Source organism: Podarcis gaigeae, assembly GCF_964106915.1.
Source record: "Podarcis gaigeae genome assembly, chromosome: 17".
In the NCBI taxonomy this organism is placed as follows: domain Eukaryota; kingdom Metazoa; phylum Chordata; class Lepidosauria; order Squamata; family Lacertidae; genus Podarcis; species Podarcis gaigeae.
In genome coordinates this window covers 33422124-33450062 of record NC_139694.1, presented here as the reverse complement: position 1 = coordinate 33450062, position 27939 = coordinate 33422124, and the positions used below count along the sequence as shown (strand labels likewise).

General features: G+C 42.1%; 1 protein-coding gene and 1 long non-coding RNA gene across 12 annotated transcripts in view; one reads left to right on the top strand and one right to left on the bottom strand.

Moving 5' to 3' along the window:
* Positions 1-27939, top strand: part of SMARCA4 (SWI/SNF related BAF chromatin remodeling complex subunit ATPase 4) — a 61203-nt gene that overhangs the window by 10456 nt on the left and 22808 nt on the right. For all 11 annotated transcript variants that reach the window (XM_083718273.1, XM_083718272.1, XM_083718271.1 and 8 more), the window contains exons 3-21: positions 1299-1548; positions 2189-2321; positions 2836-3228; positions 3394-3492; positions 5347-5605; positions 5976-6102; positions 7316-7489; positions 8835-9008; positions 9148-9315; positions 11962-12012; positions 15154-15284; positions 16749-16806; positions 17104-17222; positions 19299-19449; positions 19619-19782; positions 20678-20744; positions 21733-21843; positions 23356-23598; positions 25198-25311. In XM_083718273.1, coding sequence (XP_083574399.1) covers positions 1327-1548; positions 2189-2321; positions 2836-3228; positions 3394-3492; positions 5347-5605; positions 5976-6102; positions 7316-7489; positions 8835-9008; positions 9148-9315; positions 11962-12012; positions 15154-15284; positions 16749-16806; positions 17104-17222; positions 19299-19449; positions 19619-19782; positions 20678-20744; positions 21733-21843; positions 23356-23598; positions 25198-25311 — 2958 coding nt within the window. In that variant the 5' untranslated portion in view covers positions 1299-1326. The remainder of the gene's footprint in view (positions 1-1298; positions 1549-2188; positions 2322-2835; positions 3229-3393; positions 3493-5346; positions 5606-5975; positions 6103-7315; positions 7490-8834; positions 9009-9147; positions 9316-11961; positions 12013-15153; positions 15285-16748; positions 16807-17103; positions 17223-19298; positions 19450-19618; positions 19783-20677; positions 20745-21732; positions 21844-23355; positions 23599-25197; positions 25312-27939) is intronic.
* On the bottom strand, positions 7512-12811 carry LOC310835253. The gene is made up of 4 exons (XR_014559456.1): positions 12737-12811; positions 9818-10386; positions 9211-9271; positions 7512-8583 (listed from the first exon to the last, which is right to left on the bottom strand). It is a non-coding gene; the product is annotated as an uncharacterized lncRNA (long non-coding RNA).

Below are 27939 nucleotides of genomic sequence, written 5' to 3'. Positions count from 1 at the left end.
AACAGACCATTGTGGGGAACGTACCTAGGCCTTGTGGAATGGAAAAGTTTTCAGTAAGCATTTAAAAGTTGGCACAGAGGGCCTCCACTGAATCTCTGTTGTCCACGTGTTCCAATGGACTGGGCCAATGACACTAAAGACTCAGGTTCTCATTGTTTTCAAACAAGCCTCACCGACTTGGGGAACAACCAGAGACTCTCCTGCATATGATCTCAGTGATTCAGCTGTAATGTAAGGGTTCAGGCGATCTTTGGTCTAGGCTCTATCTAGGCCTTGCTGGAGAATGTGGGATCCCTAAGGCAGACTCCAGCTGTCTGTACAGACACTTCCTAACTCTCATCTAAAGTCCTGGAGGGCTTGGGACACAACAGCCATAGTAACCCTCTGCTGGTGTCTGTCCGGCAGATTTAATGACAAAAAGGAGGGACTGAGATATGTTGGCTTATCCTGAGGTCCTGCTTCCTAGTACTGGGTGATGAGAGAAGGAAGTGGATTCTAGCCAGGAGTTGGTGTTATCCTTTGTGCTGATGTAACAATATCAATTGAATGGTATCAGATTGTATCTTTTTTAGGAAACAGAAGAGGCAAAAGCCAGCTGGTGTTTTGTACATTAATAACCTTAATAGTAGGGTGCTGCTGTGCAGGCTTTGGGAAATTGGAAGAAAGGACTTGTGGCACCGTGTGGGCAGGGCTTGCCTTTAGCCAGTAGCTCCTAGGAATGGTGTCAGCTGCTGAGCTGCAATTCAGCTGGGGAGTGGCAAGGAGGCGAATGGGGTAAGAGGTACAGCTGGCTGAAAACGCTACTGACAAAGACTGTGGGGAAGGCGAGGAGAGAAGGCCACACACCTTTACTCAGCCAGGGGGATGGGGAGATGCAGATAACACAGCTTCCTTCTGTGAAGAACATGGAAGGGCTGTCCATGAACTAGCGACAGGTTGGAGGCTTCTGAACAGGCTATGCTGGGAGAAATTGAAGGGGAGCTTTGGAAACAAATACATGTACACCAGGAAATAAAGCCTGCTTATCTGCATCACGTTAACCTGGTTGAAAGATTTCCTGTGAGCATAAAGGCCCTGATCCATGGGTGGGGTGGAAGTAAGTCCTAGTCATACTACATTATCCAAGGGTACTCCATTTATTCTCTTTTTTCACCCCTAAGCACAAATGGTGATGTTTCCAGAGCAACACATAACTATGTCATGCTGTGAACCACTGATGATGTATTTTTCCTCTGACAATGAAACACAAATGGTTTGGGGGCTTTGTTTCTCACTAATAATGAATTATCTTGCCCTAGGATACTATCTTGAACAACATTGTTGAAAATGTCTACTCCTGATCCTCCAATGGGAGGAACGCCTCGTCCTGGGCCTTCTCCTGGGCCTGGACCTTCTCCTGGTGCTATGCTGGGCCCCAGCCCTGGACCGTCTCCAGGTTCTGCACATAGCATGATGGGCCCTAGCCCCGGGCCACCATCAGCAGGACACCCTATACCACCACAAGGGCCCGGAGGTTATTCTCAGGACAACATGCATCAGATGCATAAGGTAATAAACCACAACATTGCTTTGCCTTTGTGTGTATATAATGGCACTGCTGTGCTCTCCTGGTGTGGAAAAACAAGTGATCTTTGTTGCAATCTTCCTTCTTTCAATGCCCCCTCCCCAATAAAATGTAGCACATCTCTTATGTTTCAGCATAAGAAGTAGAAGCCTTCCCTTCGCAGGTCCATTCTTTAGAAATTTAGTATTTTAGTTTTCTGGTTTTAACCACATCCTGGGGCTTCAGGTGACTGTTTCTACCTGGTACTGAGACTTTCCTTTTTCCATATTGTGTTAACCCCCAATGTTTCAAGCAATTCTTCCGTTCTGAAAAGTGTTTCATTGCTATCTTGCTGTGTGAAATGTCCATACATCTTTTAAAATTAGGCCATCTTGTACATTTTTGAAAGAAGGTAGAAACTTAGCAGTGTTGGTGGGCATACTTAAGTCACACACACTGCAAGAGCACCTTACCGACAGGTGTTTAGAAACGGAACTTTAATGTTCAGTGAAATGTGTGTAGTAGCAGTTCTCAATAAGCTGGTTTGCACATCCCATTGGTTTCATATAGTGCACACTTAGAAACTTGCAATGAAATAGCTATTTAAATGGATTTTCGATATTCGTTTTTATATTGTGGTTGCAGCCAATGGATTCAATGCATGAGAAGGGAATATCTGAGGATCCTCGTTACAGCCAAATGAAGGGCATGGGAATGAGGGCTGGTGGGCACACAGGAATGGGACCTCCTCCTAGTCCAATGGATCAGCATTCTCAAGGTATTGCTTTCTTAAGATTAATGTGCATCAGATTGCAGATTAACTCTGTATTCTTGATATAAATTACAGAATCTGAGATTGTTTTCAAGCAAGAAAAAGAGTTTCAATTTTGGTGGTACTGGATAAGTTGCTGCTTCTACAACCGGGCAGATGTAGCAGGCAGTAACAGCACTGCTGCTGCTTTCTGTTACTGATCTGATTGAGAACCACCTCTGTAGACTTTCAGCATACATTTGAAGCATTTGTGCTCTTTATTCCTAGCAAATTTTGGCATTATTATGGTGTGCGTTTTTAAATAAAAACAGCTGTATATTATATTGTTGTATCCAACCTTGGAACCTTACGGTGAAGTGTGGGTAAGAAATATTTTGAATAAATCTCTCGTTTTAAATGGCTATTTAAAAATAGATAAATGTAGTATCTGTAAAAAAGCATGTTTAAAACAGAATTGTATTTAAAGCTTGATTACAGCAGATTGATCTCTCTCCCTCTGTCTGCCCACTCTTCTCTCCAGGTTACCCTTCTCCCCTTGGTGGTTCTGAACATGCATCGAGTCCAGTTCCAGCTAATGGTCCTTCTTCTGGCCCCCAGATACCCTCTGGTCCTGGAGGAGTCCCATTAGATGGTACTGACCCCCAAGCGCTAGGGCAGCAGAATCGTGGCCCAACTCCTTTTAACCAGAATCAGCTGCATCAACTGAGGGCTCAGATAATGGCCTACAAGATGCTGGCCAGAGGCCAGCCTTTACCTGACCATCTTCACATGGCCGTGCAGGGAAAAAGGCCAATGCCTGGAATGCAGCAGCAAATGCCAACTCTACCTCCACCTTCTGTATCTGGAACAGGACCAGTGCAAGGACCAGGGCCTGCACCTGGGCCAACACCTCCGAACTACAACAGACCTCATGGTACGTATAAGCTTAAGTGCATTATTCTGGGGTGATTGGCCACAGAGTAACCCACTTCTGCTAGAGCCACACCTCCTTCTCCCTCTCCCATTTAAGGAGTGATGCAAACGGTGGAGGAAGAAAAACCTTACTCTGTGTGTATGTGTCTGTCCAATGTATGCACAGGTATGGGAGGGCCTAACATGCCCCCTCCTGGACCCTCAGGAGTTCCCCCAGGAATGCCCGGGCAGCCCCCTGGTGGACCCCCAAAGCCCTGGCCTGAAGGTAAGACCTTTGTGAGGGCAGGATTAATTGAAGTTTAGCTTTTTGTTTAAGTTGTATATTGAAATACATTTTGCATGAACAGCAAAATCCTATAAAAACTTGAAGGATGCAACTGTACTTTTTGTTGAGTTTTGTTACATTAAACTAGTATGGCTACCCCTATATAATCCATTCCATATCACATTGTTTCAATGATACCAATTTGAAAGTGATAATTCTTAAGATATGTGTTCAGAAATATTAAAAGATCATTTCAGATGTTTGAAAACTGCCACTGAATTACAGTTCTAATTTTTGTGCATGAATTATTATTAAATTTATTTTTATGACATCTCTGTCTGATACCTCATCCCAGCTCCTCTTCTCCCCCTCCCCCCGACTGTTGTGGTGCCAACGGTGACCCACTTTAGGACAAGCTGTTGTGATCCACCTTTGGGTCCCACTCCAGTAGTTGAAGACAAATGCTTTAAGTAACTACAAAGTGGGTTTCAAACCATGGGATTTAAAAACTTTAATTAGGATATCTTTTGGCTTGAATGATTCTGCTATCCATGCATAAACTGAACGCCTCCAAGCTGTCTGCAGCACCATGAAGCTGAAAAAGATTACAGAACTCCTTAGCCATCTTGATGTTCAAATCCAGAAATTTTATTAACTTCCACCATTGGAAGGTATAAGTACCATTAGAAACTCCAGGTCACATTGGAACACGTTGGAAAGTCAACTTCTGGAGATTATTATATTAAAATTGAGGTAATTTGGCACTGATTTGTTTTTAAAAAAATCATTGGCAAAAAAGCGGAGGGGGGGGACTTCTGCCTGACAAATGGAGTTCTCTTCAAGTAGGATAAGATCAACTCCTGAAAACCGCAGCATATTCAGACCACTTTCTTTTTGTTCTGAATTTGTGTTTAGCAAAATAATTGCTTTCCTCACTTAAAAAGGCCTCTGGGACTTGCCTCAGCAGGATCCAAACTTCCTTTTGTAACATACAGTTTTGAGGAGGAAAATGGGCACTAGCCATCTGAGGACATCGGAACAAGGTGGCGGTTTGGGGGTATGTTTTGGTGCTAGTAGGAGAAGCTGCTTTGCAAACTGCTGAAGGTGTTATTAGTGTATCAGAGATTTCATGTAGCTGGTTTTGCCAGCTTCTCGTTAGATTCCTTTTCCCTTTATGTTCTGTATTTTTGGATCCACTCCTCCCAGCCATAGAGCCCCTGAAATATTTATGTTTTTCTCCCAAACCAGATGAGCAGATATTTTGCTCTTTGGAAAGATTCTTACTGATGGCTCATTTTTCTCTTGACAAGTACACCAAATAGAGTTAGAAAGTTGTGAACATTCCATGACATCACAGCAGCTTAATGGCTTGAATAAAATGGTGGTTGAATAGTAATAGTTGTCAAACAGTTTTCAGCTTATTATTATAGGCCAGATAGTGGAATAGGTGTTCGTATTTAGTGCTCCTTTAATTCATTATAGAGATCACTATAAGAGGGTGTGGTCTTTTGTCAGGTCATTTCCTGGGTTGAGAGCCAGTCTCATGAATGAGTGGATGGAATGGCAGGTGTATAAAGCGGAGGCCATAACAAGCCACAGTGGGAAGTGGTTGACTTTCTCTTAGCTTACTTCATAAGATGTCTGTGAGGATGAGTAGGGGAGCAGAACACCACTATCTTCTGTCTTGAGCTGCTTGCAGGAAGGTTGGGTTAAATTATAACGAAACAAAACTATAATTCAGCATGTAGAAATTGGTCCTTGAACACTGCAGTCTTTATGCTCATATGTGCTTATATCAGGCTCTTCTACGAGGGAGTCTTTAACAGCCTTCTTCCTACCAACATTCTTCTATAGGACCAATGGCAAATGCTGCAGCCCCTACTAGCACACCTCAGAAACTGATTCCTCCTCAGCCAACAGGCCGTCCTTCACCAGCACCTCCGGCGGTACCTCCAGCAGCATCCCCTGTAATGCCTCCCCAAACTCAGTCACCGGGTCAACCAGCCCAACCTGCCCCAATGGTGCAACTCCACCAGAAGCAAAACCGTATCACTCCAATCCAGAAACCAAGAGGACTTGACCCAGTTGAAATCCTTCAAGAGAGGGAGTACAGGTAAAAATGTAGCTACTATAATCTTAACTGTTTCACTGGTGCTTCTGGGCAACAGGTTGACTTTAATGAAGGCTGCATTCAGTGAAGTGACTTTTTAGAGCCTATTAGCACTATTCTAGTCTTGGTCTTCATTGTGCTCTCATGCTGGAACAGCAGGAGAATGTTATTAGCAAACCTGTGTTTGACCTAAGCCAAGTGTTACAGCTTTGTCCCTTTGCAGAGGGGTGGATTTAGGTTTATCTTGAACCTGTGTTGCCTTTCTCTTAGCTTCCTGACCCCTTGGTAGATAACTGCTGTAGCTGATATCTCTTGTTTAGACATGATAAAAGACCTAAACAAATGCATTGTTTGTCCTAATCTACTGTGTCAGACTGCAGGCTCGCATTGCTCACAGGATACAAGAACTTGAAAACCTTCCTGGGTCACTGGCTGGTGACTTGCGAACCAAAGCTACCATTGAACTTAAAGCACTACGGTTGCTTAACTTCCAGAGACAGGTAGGCTGAGTTCCATAGCTGGAACTCCTGTTGCTCAAGACTATTTTGGAAATCAGAATCACGTATTTTACTCCAGGGTTTCGTAACTTAATAGAAACGTACAAAGGCATTGAGTAGCTTCATTTCAATAAAATCAGAAGCTTTTTAAAATTACTTGCTTTTCTGGTAATTTTTTTGTTTAGATATGGGCATGGTTTCATAATAGAGGACCAAATCAATTGTCAGGTGTGCCAGTGCTGTTTTGTATTCATAGAAATGTATCTTGAAAGCAAGATGTGCTAACTTGTGCCAATACTACCTTGGTGTAGTCTTTTAGCACCTGGCCTACCTGTTTTGCTTGAAGTGCCAGAATTTGTTTGTGCCTTAGGCAAATACGTCTCTGTATGTTATGAATTGGAATAATTTTCTATTTATGTCTGCCTCACATTTATATATCATGAGATAGTTAAAAGAGGTGGCAATTCAGTAGCTTTCCTTTTGAAGAGAAAATGACCTGATAGCCATACCAATGTAGAGAAGTTCTTCAAAATACACTTACTGTTCTTTCCTTCTTATTTTCCTTTCTTCCATTTCTTCCAAGATGGTCTCATTTAAAACAACACAGATAAAAATTAAAAACAATTTAAAAGAGGAGCCCTTGGTGCTAAGCAGCAGCTGCAGTCCTTGTGAAGCCTGTCAAGCCCCACCCCAAGTCAGGTGGAGAGAGGCAAGGGCAGGGCTCTTTAGGCCCTCAGCAGGCAGTCCTATCAATCATTTGAGGTGGCTGTCTATGTATATATGCTTTGTCCTTCTGCCTTGCTTGGAATTCTAGTGATTGGGGCTCTGAGGTTCAAAGGAAGCTCAGGTGTGGATAAGTCTCATGTCTTTCAGCAGGGTCACGTGTGTATTTTCCCTGCTTAAATAGACTGATAAATGAAGCATCCCCTAAAACAGTGATGGCCAAACTTGGCCCTCCAGCTGTTTTGGAACTACAACTCCCATCATCCCTAGCTAACAGGACCAGTGGTCAGAGATGATGGGAATTGTAGTGTAGTCCCAAAACACCCGGAGGGTCAAAAGACAATTGCAAAAATATCTTTTTGTAATGTGCAGTTTTGGATATGACTTGGCAGGTACATGCCATGTGACAGCGTGCAGGTGTATGTCTTTGTCCATTCCTTTCTCAACTTTCAGATCGGAATTGACTCTTTCTTTTAAAATTGTTGTTTCAAAGCTGCGTCAAGAAGTTGTGGTATGCATGAGAAGAGATACTGCTCTGGAAACAGCACTGAACGCCAAGGCATACAAACGTAGCAAACGGCAGTCCCTGCGGGAAGCTCGCATCACTGAGAAGCTGGAGAAACAGCAGAAGATCGAACAAGAACGAAAACGCCGGCAAAAACATCAGGCATGCAATTCTTCTATTTTTATGTGAGATGGTGGTACGTAGAGGAGGGTGGCAAAAAGAGCAGTGCCGGTGAACATTTATTATACTACTAATGTTTTCATTTTATTTTTCTACATGAAGTTATTGCATTTTTGTAGGTAACTAACATGCAGCAAATAAAGTAACTCCATCAGTTTCTTGAATAAGGAGAAGGAAAATTATGTCGTGGGGTTGAAATCACTTCTAAATGTTGAGAAGGCTAAAGGGTTAAGAGAAGAGGGTTAAAAGAAGAGATAAAGGGAAGTAAAATGCATGGCAACAGTGGAGGTGAAGAACTAGGTGCATCACTGCTCAAAGAGCTATTGAAAATATGGAGTTAACCATCTTTGGTATCCATTGCTGTAGGTCTAATTTCTTTAGCATAAAAAGTTAGCATATCGCCAGCCTGTTTATCCAGAGAGGGAGATAGATGAGATTTTTAACGTTCTCTATAATAAACGTATTAACTACTAAAACAGTTCCTGTATTTTCAGATTATCATGTACAGTATTGGAACTGCCTAAACATAGACTATGATTAAAATCTTAAATAAGAATACACTGCACTGTTTTGCTTAGGACTGTTGAGTAGCATTCCCGCTACAGCCCTGTGAGGTGGGTTACAGCAGGCATAGGCAAACTCCAGCCCTCCAGATGTTTGGGACTACAATTCCCATCATCCCTAGCTAACAGGACCAGTGGTCAGGGATGATGGGAATTGTCATCCCAAAACATCTGGAGGGCCGAGTCAGGGATGATGACAATGGAGTAGAGATTTGAACCCAGGTCTTCATAGTCCAATCCCAAACCTCTTTCCACTGCATCTCACCAGCTATAGGATGGTGTCATGTTTACTCCTTGTTCACCTTTGGCTACTCTCTGTATCTGAGGAGGAGATGTTTTTGATTCACTGAGTATCCTTTGGCTTACCATTCTCACACGACTGAACCTACCTCACAAACAATTTTGGTGTTCCCATCAGGAGTTTATGGGCAGCTTGGTGTACATTGGGCTTCCCTGGAGGTTACCTCAACCTGAGTGCTCTGTTTGTCTGCCTCTGGCTTTGTGGAGATAAGACTAAAAGAAATTACAAGCAGAAATTGAGATTTTGGCTGGAGGAAGGAAACCTAAATTATTGATAGCAGTAACATCCTGCAGAACGTTTGCAACAGCTAAGAATGTGACTGGGCTTAATATGCAATTGAATACACTTGTAATGGGCATTTTGTGATTGCCGATATCACAGTTGTAGATTGCCAACAGTCTTAAGAGGCTCTGTCACAGGTGTATACATTCATTAATCCCTTTTGTATTACATTTCCTTTTAGGAGTACCTCAATAGCATTCTTCAGCATGCCAAGGATTTTAAAGAATACCACCGGTCTGTCACAGGGAAGATTCAAAAACTTACAAAGGCTGTGGCCACTTACCATGCCAACACTGAGCGTGAACAAAAGAAGGAGAATGAGAGAATTGAGAAGGAGAGAATGCGCAGGTTGATGGTAAGGTTTGTTTCAAAATTGGAAATTAGAAATGTTTCAGGCATAAATTTTACCCAGCTGAGCTTGCAGTGGATTGCCGTTTGGTGCACTTTGTTTTAAATTACTGTTGTTCCAAATTTAAAGCTTTTTTTTTTTTAAGGCTGAAGATGAAGAAGGGTACCGTAAGCTAATTGATCAAAAGAAAGATAAGCGATTAGCCTACCTGCTTCAGCAAACAGATGAATATGTGGCCAACCTCACAGAGCTGGTGAGACAGCACAAGGCTGCCCAAGTTGCAAAGGAGAAAAAGAAGAAGAAGAAAAAGAAGGTAAACTGGAGTTCATTAACTTGCTATGATCAATAATGCTGATGAAATGCAAACTTCGTATAAGCATTTGGGTTGGAAGATGCTTTTCATTTCATTTCAGACCTTTGGTTGTGTGCTTCTGAACAGGGTCCAATTCTCTAGTTATTTTGTTTTTTGGCATAAACATAGCATTGGTATCATAGCAAATCAGAATAGATCACACAATATCCATAAATAAAACACACAAACCAATTGTTGTTAAATAGACTACCATTTCAACATTTTATGTTAAAACCAGTCCTTTTTCATGAACAAATAACATGACTAAAGGATCTAACTGTTCTGTCATAACCTGTTAGATTTCTCGCGGCATCTTTTGAAGCTGCCTAGAAGATCCAGAATACGCAAAACGTACCAGCTCTTCAACATGTTCTTTACCCATCTATAAATGTGATTAAGCCTTAGATGTCATATACCAACAGAACATATATTTATAGAAACTCTTCTTAAGATTTGTACTTACATTTTGTTGTGGAACACATTGCCATAGCTATTTCTGGACATCTAAGGAAATACCTTGCTGCAAACCCCTTTCCCATAGCAAGCAGCCGGTTTGTGGTCCCTTCTCAAAAACTTCCTGCTTTAAGGAACATAGATGTTTCTGTGTCTGAGTGCAATTAATTAAATCGAATTTATTTCCTTTAAAGCTTCCAATTTTCTATATGTTGCCTTGGAACATGTTTCTGCTCTATTTGTAAAAAATTTGTTTAAAATTTTGTAATGTGGGTCTTGGTAATGCAATAAGCAAGTTATATACCCATTCTCAATTGAGCATGGGAGGTATCCAAGTGGATTACAATGTCCCCTATTGATTGGAAGGCAAGACTCATATGAACAGCTTTTTCCTGGAGACGTCTCCTGGTCCTTCAGTTCATTTTCTGCCTTGGAGCAAATCCTACTTGCTACTCCTGTGTGTTATTCCTGAGCCTCAGGCCTGTTGTTTCTCCTCCATTTAGTTAGTCCCTTGTTTGTTTTCTCCTGGTCCCAGTCTCCTTTTCTTCAGCATTCTTTTTTTTTTATTATTATTTTTGTCTGAAAGCAAAGGAGGAAGAAACACTTTCTCATCACTCTACATTGGTTTGTTGCCTATATTCTCTTATTACCTGTTTTTACTCCCTCTCCTCCCGTGCTCCTACAGGAAAAAAGGCGATAGTCTCCAAAATTATGCTCAGCATCACATCATGACACATTATGTCAGGGTGGTCACGCATTCGTGGACTGCCTCAATAATTGTCAGGAGGCAAGTTCCATCCTCTACTGTCAATGTGCATGTTCTCCGGGAGCTGATAGTGTTTCTTGGTTGACCCCAGTTGTTGATGTTGTAGCCACAACCAGGAATGAGATCCTCATAGCACTGTACCTACTTTACAAAGGATCACTGTGGCTCTTGTCTTCAGTACAAAACCATCCAGGATTCTTTCTGTACTTGCTGCAGACACGCTCTCCAGCCAGCACCATTATCACCCACAAATGTTAGCCCTGCAGTGTCAAATGTGGGCCTCCAGAGGGCACATGATGACTTTGATTATACCAGACATCCCCAAACTCAGCCCTCCAGATGTTTTGGGACGACAACTCCCATCATCCCTAGGTAACAGGACCAGTGGTCAGGGATGATGGGAATTGTCGTCCCAAAACATCTGGAGGGCCGAGTTTGGGGGTGCCTGGATTATACTGAGGAGATTGATTCAGAAGGAGAAGGCATTTTAAATGCACTAGCAGTGATTGAAACTGAAGTTCTCCAGAGGGGATCAAACTGAATGGTTAAGTCAATGTCTACTGTTAACTTGACAGTTATTAAGCCAGTCCTCTTGTTTTCACCATGACCTACAGATCATTTTGAACCACCTGAAGGATCATGGGTTTCTCATCAGTCAAGACAAAAGCCATCTACATTCCATTTGCAGGATTCAGCATAAGGGAGCAGTGATAAATACTGCTCAAGGCACATCCCCACTCTTCCTACTGAGAAGTTGTGCTTCACCATGGCATCTATGGCCTCTAGCAGGACAGCAGAAATAATGGTTCTTGCCCAAGCTTTGGAACACATATTGCCATGGGAAAGTTTCTATTCTAGGCCACATCAGTGGACACTTCTCTCATATCAAGATGCCACTCTGGAAATTTATTTTTTCCCATGTGGCAGTCTCTGTGCTGGTGGACAAGATCTAGCAACTTCTCCAGGGGAGTCCTGATCAAGGACTTGCTGTACATGAATAAATGCCAGTTTCTTAGGATAGGGAACCCACTGCAGGGGCACATGGGATATATCAGAAGCATCCCACAGCTTCAGCTGAAGGACCAGCAACTTCAGTTCCTCCTCTCTTTGTAATCTTTTCATTCTAGCTGGTCACTGCACTCTGTAACTAAGAGAAATGCTGCTTGAGGTTCGTTGCTGTTTTTACCTCCTCCATCACAATCCCTTTTCTTTTCATGTCATGTCTTAGATTGTAAGGCTGAAGGCAAGAAATGTTTTATCGCTGACATCTAGGAGCCTTTTTTGGCTGAAGAGTGGGATAAAAGTGTCTTAAGTAAATAAAGTGTTTAAAAATGCAATTTGCTATTATTCCTGTTAACAAAGGATTAATATTCTCCCTTTATTTCCAGAAGGCTGAAACTGCAGAAGGACAGACACCGGCAATTGGACCAGATGGTGAAGTAAGATCCAATAACAACAATAATCATAATAATATTCTCCCTATTCATGACTTTTCTAGCCACAGTTTAGTGTGCTGATCTGTAGCCATTGGTCATAACACACTATAAAGTGCTATGGAGCAGTCATCAGATACTGTTCCATTTCATTCCTTCCCTATGTCCCAATTCCTTATAATGGCTAAATGGATATTCCATGTTCAGAGACAATTACTGAGAAGGACACAACAGGCCAGCGGCTGAGTTCTTTAGCCTTCATGCCCTGCTTAACATGCTGCTGGACTAGAAAAGACCAATGGGGTGACCTGACAAAGGCAGTCTTTGTGTTCCCAGTGTGCTCTCACTTCTTGTGCATCTAGTCTGACCATCAAGAGCAGCACTGTATTTATATCCTTGAAGGATTTCGGGGAGTTTTGTACTTTATAATCCCAAGCAAATGTTAAGGGCGTTCCATTAAAAAGGCATTGTTCCCTTCCACTTAACCCAAGCCAGAGCCACCATGTTCTTAGGCCTAAACAGAAGAATCGTATAGAATACTTTACCAGAGCCCTGTCCAGCCATCAAGGCATGAAAATGACAGTTTCAAAAATGGAGAGCAACTGCCTATGTTGCTTTTGTGCTGGCAATAACCTCTTCTCATCCTGTAAGTTCTGTTGCATGCCTTTTCAATGTTTGGTCCTTTCTTTTACGTTCTTCTATATGTTTTACTTCCCACTGAAAAGCTCACCTGATTTTGTGGAGCGCATTCCTTGGTGGTAGTAGCAGGTTCCACCTGAGGCTCAGGATCTGTGTCCTGAACCTTTAAGGTTTTTGACTATGTGGAAATGAATTTTGGAGGATAGCCAGCATCAACATTCACAGGAGAAAATTGAAAGAAATGTTAAAAACAAGTTTCTGATTGCTTCTTGAAAATCAATCCTTACCTGGTAAGCTAGAGGCTGTACTAACTTGCCACAGTCAACCCAGCTGATGGTTCTTTACAAACTTGTCAAACTGCCCAACATTTTTGGTAGTTTTCCCTCAGACTAGTATTTACATATCATTAATACAAAGACAATACAGTAGCTATATCATTAGAGCATCAGGTCTCTTATGTGATAAAGGACTCTGCCTGTATAGTAAAGGAATAACCCTTCCTGTAACATCCTATCTAAATTAAACTTATAAGCCATTTAATTTATATCCACGCAAGTAACAAAAAGCAACTAGTTCTAATTCTAAAAACAGCTAAATCTAAATATATATAGTTTAAATCTTTTGGAACAAGAAAATGAAAAACTCAAGAAAACCATGTAATAACTTCTTCCACCTCCAACAGTCAGTTAGAAATGAGTATATTCAAACAGCTATTGTGATGACCTCATTTACCAACCAGTATTGTTGTCTAAGCATGACTTCATAGAGGAAAGAGAGAAGAATGGTGATTGGCTGACTAGATGTTCCTGCTTATAGGGGCTTTCCACAAGCTTTATATGATCATATTTCGATATCTGCTTCTTAGGAGGGTCAGCAGAACCAGTGGCGTAGCGTGGGGGTGCGGGGGGGCCGGCCTCACCGGCCGCAACATCTGGGGGTTAGGGTTAGGGGGCGCAAATCCACGGGTTAGGGAGCGCAAATTACTTGCCTTGCCCCGGGTGCTGACAACCCACGCTACGCCACTGAGCAGAACCATTAACCTGAAGAAGTTAGGGCCTGCTGCCCATATTAAAAAAACCTCAACTAGCATGTTTTTGTGCCTTTCAACAAAGATTGTTCTTCAGAAATCCGCCAGTGAAGCTTAATATGAAAGTTTCCCTGTTTCACTGCGGTTAAAGGCAATTTGAGCACCAGCTCTCTGAGAGGTTCAAAGAAGAAACTACAAAACTGCTTTTGAACAATTGAGCAGAAAATAAATGAGCTGCTTAAGCAGAAAGATGAACTAATGAAGAAGCTTGAAAACTTGTTGTTGAAAAGTAAACAGGAAACACACAAGTGCTGCCTCACGCAAAATGACCTCAAGAGTATTGTCAGTGTGTTGAAAGTGATGGAGAAACAGTTAAAACAGGAGACTCACCACCATGTTGAAATAAAGCTAAGTTTGAAAAATGAGTCCTGCAAGGAACATGAAGGTTTTGGAAAAGATCATGAAAGGGCTGGAGATGAAAGAAATGGTACCTAGGCTTCAACGAGAAACTGTGGAAAAAGAAGAGCTGAAGAATCAATTTAAAAGAAGCCAAAGAATAAATTGCATGTAAAAACAAGTAACAATGATATAAAACTGCTTAAGGCTCAGTATGGGAAACATCCAGCTTACGAGAGAACCATCAAAGCCCAGGCTATAAATAAGCTGGCTGTAGTCATTTCAGTCCAAGTGTCTTGGTCATTATTTGCCAGCTGCTTCCCTATCACAGCTTCGCTGCAAACAGACCATAGATTTTCAACCATTTAGATAGTATCATAATCATCATAATTTTTTTTGTGTGCCAATGTGAGATTTACATAATTACACACATAACAAAAGTAGTCATAAACAATAAATAAAACACATTAAAACATACACAACCAAATTTATTTTAAATAAAATTTATTATAAAAGCAAACATACACAACCAAATTGAGCAATTTCCACATAAATCATAATGTAATCTAAAAATAGAGATGCAAAAAATTAATATCTATAACAGCAAAACAGCCCCTAAACAGTACCCCAACCCAAGAGTTTGTTCAGCAGCCTCAGCTTTTTGTAGCTGGAGTCGGTCAGCGCCCTGCTCTCCCAGGCCAAGTGGGAAAAGCTAGCAGGGCCTAGAGACAGCACTGCATGCACTCACTAATTTCTTCTGACCCTTTGTCTATTCTAATCAAACATATGTGAAGCACTCCAAAAGCTGCAGGAATGTGCAAGTTTCCCTGTCCTTGTCCAGCAAAGTGTCCACTATGTCACAAAAGCTCTCAGTAAGCCATTTTTTCATAGAATTATAGTGTTGGAAGGTACCTTGAGGGTCCACCCCCTGCAATGTAGGAATCTCAACCAGATCCTACATGCCAGGTGACCGACCAACTTTTCTTAAAAAGGATGCATAAACAGTACCATCATTGGGGACCCTCATTTTTTTGTACTGTGGAAATATAAAACAATAAGTTTAACACACATTTGTGTTTTTTCAGCCTTTGGATGAAACCAGCCAAATGAGTGACCTACCTGTGAAGGTGATCCATGTAGAAAGTGGGAAAATTCTTACTGGCACGGATGCACCGAAAGCAGGACAACTGGATACTTGGTTAGAAATGAATCCTGGGTAAGTTGCCAACAAATTTAATCCTTTGTATTTTGCCATGAAATTAGCACCTTGTAACTGCATCCTGTTTGTTTGCTCAAAAGTCATATTCATGGAGTCATCCACTACTTCTGAACTTTGACTGTTAAGAAAAGCTAGTTTGTAATATGTCTCTAAGTTTTGTCTTCAAAAGGGGGAGTATTGGTATAGCAACAGCTATTAGCCTCAGTTGCTTAAATCAGAGGTTTTCAACTTGTGTTCCTCGGCACCCTTGGGTGACAGCGATTGGTCAGGGATGCCGTGGGAGGGCTCTCCTTCTCTCTCCCTCCCTCTTGACATCATTCTTGCATATCTGCAAATCGATCAATCTTTGTCTCTTTCCCCACCCCAGTCCAGCCTGAATTGTGCTGCTCTTCCTGCTGTTCCCACTTACATGCACACCAAAAACCGCACCCGGAAAGGGTGGGGTGCGGCAGGGCGGAATGTGGGGGGGGGATGGGGGGCGGAACAGGGAAATCCCTACATAAACACGTCCTGTAATGGAACCCCAGTGTACATGGCTACCACGGGGGAGCCGCAGAAAGAATGTGGTTGGTCAAGGGCACTGTGGACTCAAAAAAGTTGAAAACCGCCCCCCGAACTTGAAGCATGGGAAGTCCCAACAAAAATTTATAATTTGGCAGAATATTTGGACTATATGATATGTATTTGTATAATTTGGAATATTCATTGTGATTTGATTGGATAGTTAAAATGGAAAACTTAATAAAAATTATTTTTAAAAAAACAAAAACAAAAAGGTTGAAAACCACTAGCTTAAATCAAGCTTCCCTATAAAGAGACAGTAAATCTGGCTACCAGTTTCTAGCAAGGCATCTCAGATGCCTCCAGTTGTTCACAGTTGCAGGGGCAGGATGCTGGGCTTAGGTAGCTCCTTGATCTGATTCCACAGGGCTCTTCTTATGTACTTGGTGTTCACATTCCTGAAACCTTCCTTTGGTTGGATGTCATGTTACAGAGCAAGTGTTCTCTTTGTTTGATTTTCCCACTCAGCAATATTGCCCTAGTTTGGAAATCCCAAGTCATAGCTTCCCTCACTGTGTGGGGAAAGAGAAAATTTGATTTGTGGTGAACTTAGATTTTGCTTGTTTATCAGAGAAGCATTTTTCCCTTCCAGCCTTTGGCATATTAGGGATTACTTCTTGCTGTGTGTACAAGGGACTGGAGTGGGGATAACTTTTTAGAAATGTCTCATTTTCTCTGTTCAAGATTCCCCCATCCCCAGTGCTACTGACAGAATACAGACCCCTGTTTTCTAGATTCTTTCTTCCTGCAAACTCCCCCAGTGACTTCAGAAAAGAGGAGCAAGCCTAGTCAGATTGCTCTCCGTGACTGATTAAGTAGAAAATTAAGAGTATCACATTTTCCTATCTAATTTCTTTCCCGTGTTATCCATATTAGCCATTTTAATATCTGTTTAAATAGATATGAAGTAGCACCAAGATCTGACAGTGAAGAAAGCGGATCCGAAGAGGAAGAAGAGGTATGAAGGAATGGCTCAGCTTTCACATAATTTTCTTGATCGCGTTCTGTGCAGATGTAGCAGATAAGCCAGAAGACTGCTGTGGAGGCATGGTCAATGCCCACAAATTGTATGTACATAAATTCCATGTTAAATATTACGATATACACAGGCTGTGGTTCTTGAGATTTTGCCTGTGGCTGGTCAGTGTATGCAAGTATTTCAGCAGACCTTCCTCCTAATTAAGACAGCATTGAAAGCATTTTGATTTTATGTCAGTATATATATCAAAACTGATTCAGTTTTTGTTTCTGACAGGAGGAGGAAGAGGAACAACCACAACCTTCTCAGTCTGCTTTACCTGTGGAGGAGAAGAAGAAAATTCCAGATCCAGATAGCGATGATGTATCTGAAGTGGATGCAAGGCACATTATTGAGTAAGGCTCACATCATCCCTCCATGTTTATGTTACCAACTATCTTTCAGGTTTCCCTCTAAATATAAGTGAAAGTGTCAGATGAAGGTGTTGGTCTCTTTCTTCACTGGAGGTTTTTAAACAAATGTAGGGATGTTAGCTTATCAGGGATGATAGAGCCAAATAACCGTTGGGGTCCCTTCCAGCTCTACAATTCTGTGATTCTAATGAATAAGTTCACCCCACTAGTAGAAGAGGGCAGAGTCTGTGCTTGTAAGTCTACCACAGTGTCTGAAGTCAACACACACAAAGACTTGAATGCCAGCAGCAGAAAGATACAAGGCTGTAGTTAAACAGGCTTGAGCAGAGGTTGCCCTTATTCTGAGATCTCTTGTTCTTGCCCTACCTTTCCTACAGCCCACTTTCAAAGGGGCAAGAGGAAGAGTTCTCCATCTACAGTCAAGGAGTAGAAGACTCTCTCTCGCTCCCTATCTCTCTTTCTCTCTCCCCTCCCCAAGAGGATAGGAGTTGGGGAAAGGACCTATTACTCTCCACCCCCATATACACGTAGGTATCAGGGATACCATAGATCCAGGATTAGTAGCTGGGTCTGGTTGTGTAAATTATTTTCAGCCTGCCTTTCTGGCTGACAGGAGGCCTCCAAGGGAACCAACAGAAAGTGAAAATTAGTGCACAGTAACATATAATACAATTATTTTTAAATAGAGTCATGACTTGTGAAAAAATTAAGGGAATGTTTATTTATTTAATTTATTTGCCATACAAATTTTTCATCTCAAGCTGATTTACAGTAAAAGCAGGCAATACATTTCAGTAAGAATAAGCTATGGATAAAAATAACACATATAACTAATTGGCTAAAAAATATAGCACAGCAGCAGCATCAGATCACCCAGTCATTCACCTAAGAGGTAAAGGTAAAGGTAAAGGTACCCCTGCCCGTACGGGCCAGTCTTGACAGACTCTGGGGTTGTGCGCCCATCTCACTCAAGAGGCCAGGGGCCAGCGCTGTCCGGAGACACTTCCGGGTCACGTGGCCAGCGTGACAAAGCTGCATCTGGCGAGCCAGAGCCGCACACGGAAACGCCGTTTACCTTCCCGCTGGTAAGCGGTCCCTATTTATCTACTTGCACCCGGAGGTGCTTTCAAACTGCTAGGTTGGCAGGCGCTGGGACCGAGCAGCGGGAGCGCACCCCGCCGCAGGGATTCGAACCGCCGACCTTTCGATCGGCAAATCCTAGGCGCTGAGGCTTTAACCCACAGCGCCACCTGCGTCCCGTAATCACCTAAGAGAGAAGCAGGTTATAGATCACTTGAATGAATCCTAGAAGAGGGGATCCATGGTGCTGTGTAGAGTTAGTTCTGCCCTCACTCATCCTTATACTGTGGAACATTGATTTTCAAATGTAATCTGTTCCGGAAATCCGTTAGACTTCCGAAACATTTGAAAACCGAGGATCAAAGGGTAGTCCGCAAGTTCAATGGGGAAAATTGAGAAACGCACCTCAGATGCCATTCGACTTCCAAGGCATGTTTGAAAACGGAAGCATTCACTTCCCGGTTTTGGGCGTTTGGCAGCCGAAATGTTCGGCAGCCGAGACATCCAAAAACCAAGGTTTGTCTGTATTGCAACCCCTCCATCTTCCCAGAGGCCACAACCCTCCCACAGTACTAGGAACTTTCGGCAGGGCCTTCCCCCAAAAGAGAAATAAACCCAGCCCCAACTCCTCCCACAGCCCTGAGGGTGGGGAGGCTAACTGGGATGATGCTGCAGTTCAGAGGAGGTGTTTTTTTCACCTAAACCTTATGCCAGTTTCCAACCTAAAACACTTATCTCCCACATTTAGGTTGATCCTACACAAAAAATACACAACCAATAACCCTGCTCAAACAAACAATAGTCTTTGTCGTCCAACGCTATAAAAGGTTAAGTTTTCTTTTAAATGTTCTAAGTTAGTAAGGGTTTTACCAGTTAGGTATATGATCCAAGTTTACCCCTCTCTCTCTCTCTCTCTCTCTCTCATTTTTTCTCTCACTCTTAACCCATTTTCCCAACCTGTTTAATCTTTTTCTTTAGGAATGCAAAGCAAGATGTTGATGATGAGTATGGAGTGTCTCAAGCCCTGGCAAGGGGCTTACAGTCTTACTACGCTGTGGCTCATGCAGTCACTGAAAGGGTGGACAAACAGTCCACTCTCATGGTGAATGGTGTCCTCAAGCAGTATCAGGTGAGAAACTGAAAGCAAGGCCCTTTGCTTCAGAGCAGTGTTAGCTTAGGCACTTGTGCTGGGCTGGGTGTAGATGTGCTTAAAATTGCAAAGGAGGAAGCAAGTATTGACAATATTTTCTCTCCATTTGTCCAGAAACGTGTGAGCATTTCTTTTTCTTTTCCCATAGATTAAAGGTTTAGAGTGGCTAGTATCCTTGTACAATAATAATCTAAATGGAATCCTGGCAGATGAGATGGGTCTGGGTAAGACAATCCAGACCATTGCTTTAATTACATACCTCATGGAGCACAAACGTATCAATGGACCGTTCCTCATTATAGTACCTCTGTCGTAAGTATTCCTATTGGATCCATCTGCCACTTAAGGATTGTCACATTCAAACGCTTCTGTGTTCATGCAAAATATCTTATTGTAGTATATCACCCCTGATGCAGCCATCTGGGCTGGTCTGCTTCATGCAGAAATATGAACAAAATATGGTCACCAAATTCAGCAAACTTGATAGAAACAGGACAAGACTAGCAGAGTATGTGTGGTAATAGTATAAATAACTTTCAGAATTGGGAGTGTTAAAGATTATTCCTGTTAAGCATAGCAAGAGATCGCTGAGGGAGTGTGGCTGGTGTAATGCTGGAAGTATGATTTAACTCAGACTTAGCAAAAAGCTGGTTTGCACTAACCACTGCATGGCCGCTTTTTGAGACAAGTTACTAGGCCAGATTAATCCCATTCAGTTCTTTGATCCCATGTAACTATATAGTTGATTGATTTGAATCAGGTGGTCAGAAGTCAGTGCTATGAAATGTGTAAATACTGTATTTGAAGTGCCATTGAGAACTAGTCTGCTTTGTATTATTCCTCCAAAGCTTTTAGTGTTCTATTCTTAAGAGGAACTAGGTCCATAGTTCATATTGTTATTTGATGCAGTATTTGCAAGAGAGACGGCAAAAGCATTACACGAGCTTTGCTAATAAAACAAATGGCTGCTTGAAAAACAAGTTTGCATGTCAAACTCTGTTTCAGGATCGGTGAAACTGACTCTTATCTCCAGCTGACCAAATCACCTGATGAACTGGCAGTTGTGAATGCACATTTATAATGCGCTTTGGTGATGTGCTATTTTGAAGGGGTTGTACACAGTTCTTGTTTTTTAAACTGCCAATCTTTGTAGTATGTGTGGTTCGTGACTATATAAAATGGAGTCTTTACTGTTTTTCTGTTCTAGAACTCTCTCAAACTGGGCATATGAATTTGATAAGTGGGCTCCTTCTGTGGTTAAAGTCTCATACAAGGCAAGTATCGTGGTTCAGATTTTCATTTCAAATTTGTCAAGTCAGTTATGATTCCAAGGAAAGAACCGAGCATCCTCTGACTGAAAGCAAATTGTTGCATTTCCCTGTACATTCAGCAACAACTGTGGCATAATATTGGAGGCGGGGTCACCTTTCTGTTTCTTAAAATACTCTTGCCCATCAGTGTAGCAGGTCTGCTACAGAAAAGCTTCTTCTAAAGTTAAAGAGAGAAAATGCTTATTTTTTCTTCTTATTTTCCAAAGGCCAGCATATTTGTTTGTGACCCAAAGTTGTCAGCCCTCTCCCAAAGCCTCTTGCTTTTCAACTTCTTTCCTGCAAATAGCACACAGCTTCCCCCCATAATCCCTCAGACCTGTGTGTGAAAAGGAAATTTCCGTTTCCCTAAGTGGTATGCATCTTCATCAGCCCTTCCCCATTAACCCTTCTTTCTCAGTCATCTCCCTGTACCTTCTGCCTTTTTCTTCAGTGCTCCTTTTTAATTTACATTTCCTGTTTCCTGCTTATTTGTGCAGTGTCTGCCTTTCTTATAATTCCTTCCAGCCTATCAGCTCTATATTCCTTATATCTAAGTTTCCCTCAGCCAGCTCGACAAAGCTCCTGTCTTTTGTTTGTCTTCCTTTGCTAAATCTTGACTGCAGACAACTTTGTTAGAAAGTTCATGTTCATATTAGATCATCACTCCCCAAACTTCAGAGCATGGGAAGACACCCAAAGATATATAATTTGGGATGAATATTTGGCTTTTTTATTTTATTATAATTTGGAATGTTTTAATGTGGTTTTTATTGGATGGTTAAAATGGAAAACTTAATAAATATTATTTTTTTAGAAAAGAAAAGAAAAGAAGGAATGCTCATGTTCTAGCTCAGCCAGACAGAGTCAGGGGTTTCACAGCCACAAGTGCAACACAAATGTCAATTATTTTTCCAAATTCTGTGCTTAGTTTTTCTTAATTCTTTTTTGTTAGGGCTCTCCAGCTGCAAGACGGGCATTTGTACCTCAGCTTCGAAGTGGGAAGTTTAATGTTTTGCTCACTACATATGAATATATCATCAAAGATAAGCACATTCTTGCAAAGGTAAGGCTTTCCTATTTGAAAGCAGGATTTGCTGGTGTGTTGATTTTCCATTAGTTCTAGAAATGAATCATTGTGGTATCCTGAAGGTATAGACAATACAGTGGTGCCTCGCAAGACGAAAATAATTCATTCCGCGAGTCTTTTCGTCTTGCGATGTTTTTCGTCTTGCGAAGCACGGTCCATCGCAACTGCGCCTCTTCAAGCGGCTTTAGAAAAAAAGCGAACAAACTCGCAAGACGTATTTGTCTTGCGAAGCGACGCAAAAACCGAAAAACCCTTTCATCTAGCGAGTTTTTCGTTTTGCGAGGCATTCGTCTTGCGGGGCACCACTGTATTAAACAGCTTTTCTTGCAAAACCAACGTTAAGTAATATACATTATTAGTATTAGAATAACAGATAAGTGAAGCATTGACAACATCCCCTCACCATGCATAACATTTTCTTGATTACTGAAAAATGGAGGACCCTTCCTTATTTTGTCCTTTTAAACCAGGGACAGGGAACCTATGGCTCTGCAGATGTTCCTTCCCTGACCACTGTCAATGCTGGCTTGGGCTCATGGGAACTGGAGTCAACATCTGGCAAGCCACAGGTTTCCCCATCCCTGAATTAAACTGGGGTGTCTCCTCTCCCAGTCACTTGATCTTCAAGATGGATCATGTCAGTTATGTCTTCTGAAGCAATTCAAAGTGGCAGGCCCCTCTCCTCTCTGATTAAGAGCAGATTCACGTCTCACCCATAATGAAAGGGAGAAAGAAAGATTGTAGAGTAATTCAGCTAATGCAAATGACACTTGTTTTATATGGTACTGTGGTTGAATATGATATGCAATCTCTTGCTTCTCGGTTCTCATTTGGGTGAGATACTTTTGCTGCAGTAACACCTGTATAGTATTATTTGCTCATTGGTTGCATGAATAACACTGCATGTGCTCTGTTGTGTTATGTCTTTATTAAATTTTCAATAAAAAGTAATATTGAAAGAACAAAAACAAATAACGGCTTTTGTCAGCCCACATGTCAGCTGCCTTGTATGGCTCAATAACTTCAGCTGCAATCATCGGACCCTTTGCCATAAAGCAACAGCAGTGTCCTGGGAGATGTTGCCAAGATGGTGTATTAATAAGTGCCAATTCACAACTTTCTCATCATGATTGCATTTGAGTAATTGCTCACAAGAGCCATAACACTAGTTTAGCCTATGTGGGATGCTTCAGAAGTCGCATTTCTCTGGAGCATTTGAGGATGGTGAGAATTTCCCCGTCTTCAATATTTCCATTGTATTGATTCTACCTATTATATTGCTTCTACAAATTAGTGGCATATTAGTGAATATTCCCCTGCATTTTTCTTAGGTGCAAATCAAAACTGAACTAGTTTAACAGATACCTAGCTACATCCAAACTATTACTTTGCTGTGGGGTGAGCTGTACTGTATTGAAAGCCTAACAATCATACCTGAGAAGTAAACTCTTAAGTAAAGTAGATTTGGTTACTGTCCTGCATCCTCAGATTCGTTGGAAGTACATGATTGTTGACGAAGGTCACCGAATGAAGAACCACCATTGCAAGCTCACCCAAGTCCTGAATACACACTATGTAGCTCCACGTCGTCTGCTTCTCACAGGGACTCCACTACAGAATAAGCTGCCTGAACTATGGGCTCTGCTCAACTTTCTCCTTCCAACTATCTTCAAGAGCTGTAGCACATTTGAACAGTGGTTTAATGCTCCTTTTGCCATGACTGGAGAAAAGGTAAGTGCAGGAAGAAGCGTCTACCAGCGTTTTTCACCCAGGGTTTTTCACTCCAGGCTCTGGAGTCATTCCCGTGAAATTTTGCAATCTTCCACCTTCACTTTCCCCTCCTTGCACTGTGCAGTCACCCATAAATATTACCAGTTTTTATTTATTTTTTCTTAGGGGGAGGGGGTTGGATTTCTTTAGGGTGTAACAATGTGATACAGATGTCATACAAAAAATAATAATACTGTTTTTAACCAATTTGATTTATTAGAGTACTGTGATTCTGTGTGACTCCAAATAGTTTTATTGCAATGATTAGGTCCGTTGGCACAACATTTCTAACATTTTGTACATTCTTTTAGTGAGCTCAAGTGTTAGGCCACATTTACTTTTAGAATTGACTTCGCTGTTGACTGTCTTAGTATACATGCATGCAGCATGCTGTTCTGATCAGATGCAATGGTGAATTTCCTTTCAAGGCCTCTCTTCCACTGTGTATTGTTCAATATAGTAAGTACCGATGGGACTGCAATTAACCCATAGTAGAAGGCACTGCTAAAGAAAAACACCTTTCTGGTGTTTGCTTTTAATATTTTGCATTTGGTAGAGTTTTAAAATACGCCAATTTTGTGTACGTGTGCATTTGACACTTCAAATAGTTTGGGGCAGAAGATGAATAGGGAGAGAAGATCCACATTTTCCCTGTGATTACCTTTGGTTTGACTTCTGGGTGGACATTTTCCTCATTCCAAGCCCTTTAAGAGAACTGTACCATTTCTCCCTCGCTCCTGCCCTCCTCCTCCTGTGGCAGCATGTATGTGAAGGAAGGAGAGGGGGAAAATGTGAAAGTTTATTTGGGGGGGGGAGTGGATGGGAAACACACACACACACAGACGTATAGTGCTGTTACAGTCTGTTACTTTGTTTTTCAGTCTATGCAAGACGTTTCCTCTAATTTGCCATGTTGTAATCTTGATGCTCACAGCATTTTAAAGTCAAGGTTACAGACTGGTAAATTAGAACATCCGTAACCAATGGTGACTTGGGGCCAAATTAAGCAGACTTGCCTCTCGGAAGCCAGGTTGCTGTCAATCAGCAAAGGGGCTGTAGGATTTGAAACAGAGAAATGGATGGCAGGAGGAATGTACTAAAGCTTCACCCTTCCGTTCCCTGCTGCTTTTCCCTTAAGAGATAGCACTCATATCTGTTGCAGCAAAAAGGCTGTCTGAAACTCCCGCTGGGAAAGGGGGCTGTAGGGGAAGCATCAGGTGCAGGAGGGGTTAAGCATTGTGCTCTCCTTGGCCATTTTACAGCTCTTTGGTAGTCTGGATTTGCTGTCAAAGATCTTCTTCAACCTTGCTGCATTTATCTATCTATTGATATGTGAGATTGTGTAATTGCTACGCTGATTGTGATCATTTTAGGGGATTAGAGATGAATCAGTGAAGTGAAATTTTTTTGGTTCGTGCTTTTATTGTTTATTGTTAACATTATAGTTAATGATAGTATGGGTTTTTTGTCTGATAGTGATCATACTTTTTTTCTAGTGATGTTGGGAAAATATATTTAAATAACACTTGTTTCCTTGAATCTGCATGCAACGAAAAACAGGTGGATTTAAATGAAGAAGAAACTATTCTGATTATCCGTCGTTTGCACAAAGTGTTGCGTCCCTTCCTGCTAAGAAGGTTAAAGAAGGAGGTGGAAGCACAGCTGCCTGAAAAGGTAACACTTTAAAAAGCAGGCAATATTCCAGCTCTTAGTAGAATCTTTCATATCATGTTGTCCATATGCAAGTTCTTCTGCATGGCTCATTCCTAGTTCACTTGTTTTGAAGGGGCTGCTGGAGATTCTGTTTTATCAAGGAAAGTCTGTAGAGATGCTTGGGACATGGGGGGGGGCGTGATGGTTCAGTTGAGTGGCAGTTCAGTACCAAACTAAAATGGTTCTTTGGTAGCTGAGATGGGAAAGCCCTAGAGCTGGAAACTTGGAGAGTCACTAGCAGAATGTACAGTACAAGACTAGACAAACAAATGGCTTGTCTCAGAGTAAAGCTTGGTATGTATCAATGGACCATTCACGTAATTTCAAAGAAGGCTGGGGTACTGCTACTAAAGACATCTTTCATTACGTCAGTCTTAGGATGCTCCTCTGTGTGCTTTTGACTTGTTGCGGCTTTTTTGCTGACGATTGTCTAGAATTTAGGCTTGTGATGCTCCATCCCCAACACAGAGCCTGGAACCCGTTGTAATATTTAACTTCGTGGGAATATTTCTGTCTTGTATTCTGTTTGTAGCTCTTGTGGTTGCAGAGAAAAATCTGAGCACTGCATAGTTTGTGGGAGGAAATGAAGCCCTCCTTTTGGTGCAGCTGTCTTCATTCTGTAGGGCTTGACACAAGATTAATTGAAAAGAAAGATGACAAAAAATGAGTGTGGAACGAACAGTTCTGGCAGTATTTCATCCTTCACTCTCAATGCACACACATACCACCATCCAAAGATCACAGGGAAGTTCACAAGATAAAAATACAAAATGAAAACAAACTGCACAATAAATCAAAACCAATAACCTCCTTCCCACAAACACATTTTAAAGGCCATAGAATTTACTTGGTTGGCGTATTCTGTGATCTGCATCCTAGATCAGGAGTGTAGAACTCAGAGGCTGATAGAATAAGAGCTTTCTGATTCAGTTATGGTATTTGATCTCTCCCAGGGCAGGGTTGGATCCTACTCCAGGGAGCTTCACTGACTACTGCCTCTTCCCTTTCAGAATGAGATCACAAATGGGGCATGTCCTGAGTCTTTTTGATTCAATCTTTCCTTTCAGACATGGCCATGGAGAACTTACATTTCATTTGTTTGGTCTCATAGAATCTTTGGACATACTTGGTGGGTATGACCACAGAGATTACAAAACCAACTGTTCAGTCACCACAGTTCCACTACCTGAAAACTGAGTCTGCAAACTCTGGTGGATATAGCTGCATGCAAACAGTTGCATGCCTTAACACAACCTGTTATAGTCAGAAATTAATCTGACTATAAACACTATTCTGAAGGGGAAATGGCGGTACTCAAATCTGCCCCAGATCTGTTTGGTTGTCGGCTATGTCCTAGGATTTGTCCAGCAGCTCTCTTACTAGCTCTTTTCTGTGAAAGGGTGCTCCAGAAATACATTAATATTAATATATTTTCTAAAATATTTTTTTATATACTAGGGGTTGTACCCCTACTTACAGTATTTTTCGCTCTATAGGATGCACTTTTTCCCCTCCAAAAATGAAGGGGAAATATGTGTGCGTCCTATGGAGCGAATGCAGGCTCCCTGGCTTAAGCGATAGCAATGCGTAGCCTCTGAAGCCTGCACTTTGCGTTGCTTTTCGCTGAAGCCAGGAGAGTCTGGTCTTTGAGGCTGGCGGTGGGGGAAAGCAGCGCTTCCCCCCACCGCCAGCCCAGAGGCTCAGGGGGGCAGCGGGAAGGCGTGCGACGCCTTCGCGCTACTCTCCGACCTGGTTTGGAGGCTGGCGGTGGGGGAAATCAGCGCCAAGTCAGTTCCTTCTCCCTCCTGTGGGCTTTTGCAGGAGATGAGGGAATTCCCCCACCTCCCGCAAAAGCAGGCAAAAGACGTGCGCTCTTTAAAGGCTGCGCGGCTCCTGCGGGCTTTTCTACGAGGAATTCTCCCGCAATAGCCTGTCCGCTGCTCCCAGAGCTGGAGGGGGGGAATCAATTTTTTCCCCTTGATTTCCCCCTCTGAAAACTAGGTGCACCCTATGGAAAGGTGCGCCCTATAGAGCGAAAAATATGGTACATTGCTTGCCAGCTCCCTCCCTTTGCACCCAGGCAAACCCCACCCTCCCTTTATGGCTGTTCAATCTCCCTTAAATCCTTCCTTTACTCTTTAACCCCTCAAAAATCTCCCTCCTCCCTTTATACCCCCAAACTCTCCTGCTTCATGAAGCCCCACTTCGCTGTACAACGTGCCTCCCAAAATCCTTCCTTCTGCAGCTCATCCCAAAAAACAACTTCCCCTCACAGCTTGCCAAAACCACCACTCCCTTTACATGTCGCCAAACCCCCATCCCTTTCGTCCCTGTCCCTCACTGCTGCTGCTGTGTGAAGCTGTGGGGGGAAGGAGAGAGAGAAAAAATGCATTTTGAAATTCAAGCTTCCTTCTCTCTTTTTACAGGAGAGAAGAAAGCTTCTTATTTCCCTTTGTTTCCCAGTCTAATGCTGCTGACCAATTAGAGAGAAGAAAGTGCATTTTAAAATGGGGCAGGAATGAAGGGAAAAACCTTTTTCTGCTTTGTTCCCCTCCCACCCCCACCAGTAGCAATGAGGAGCTCAGGAAA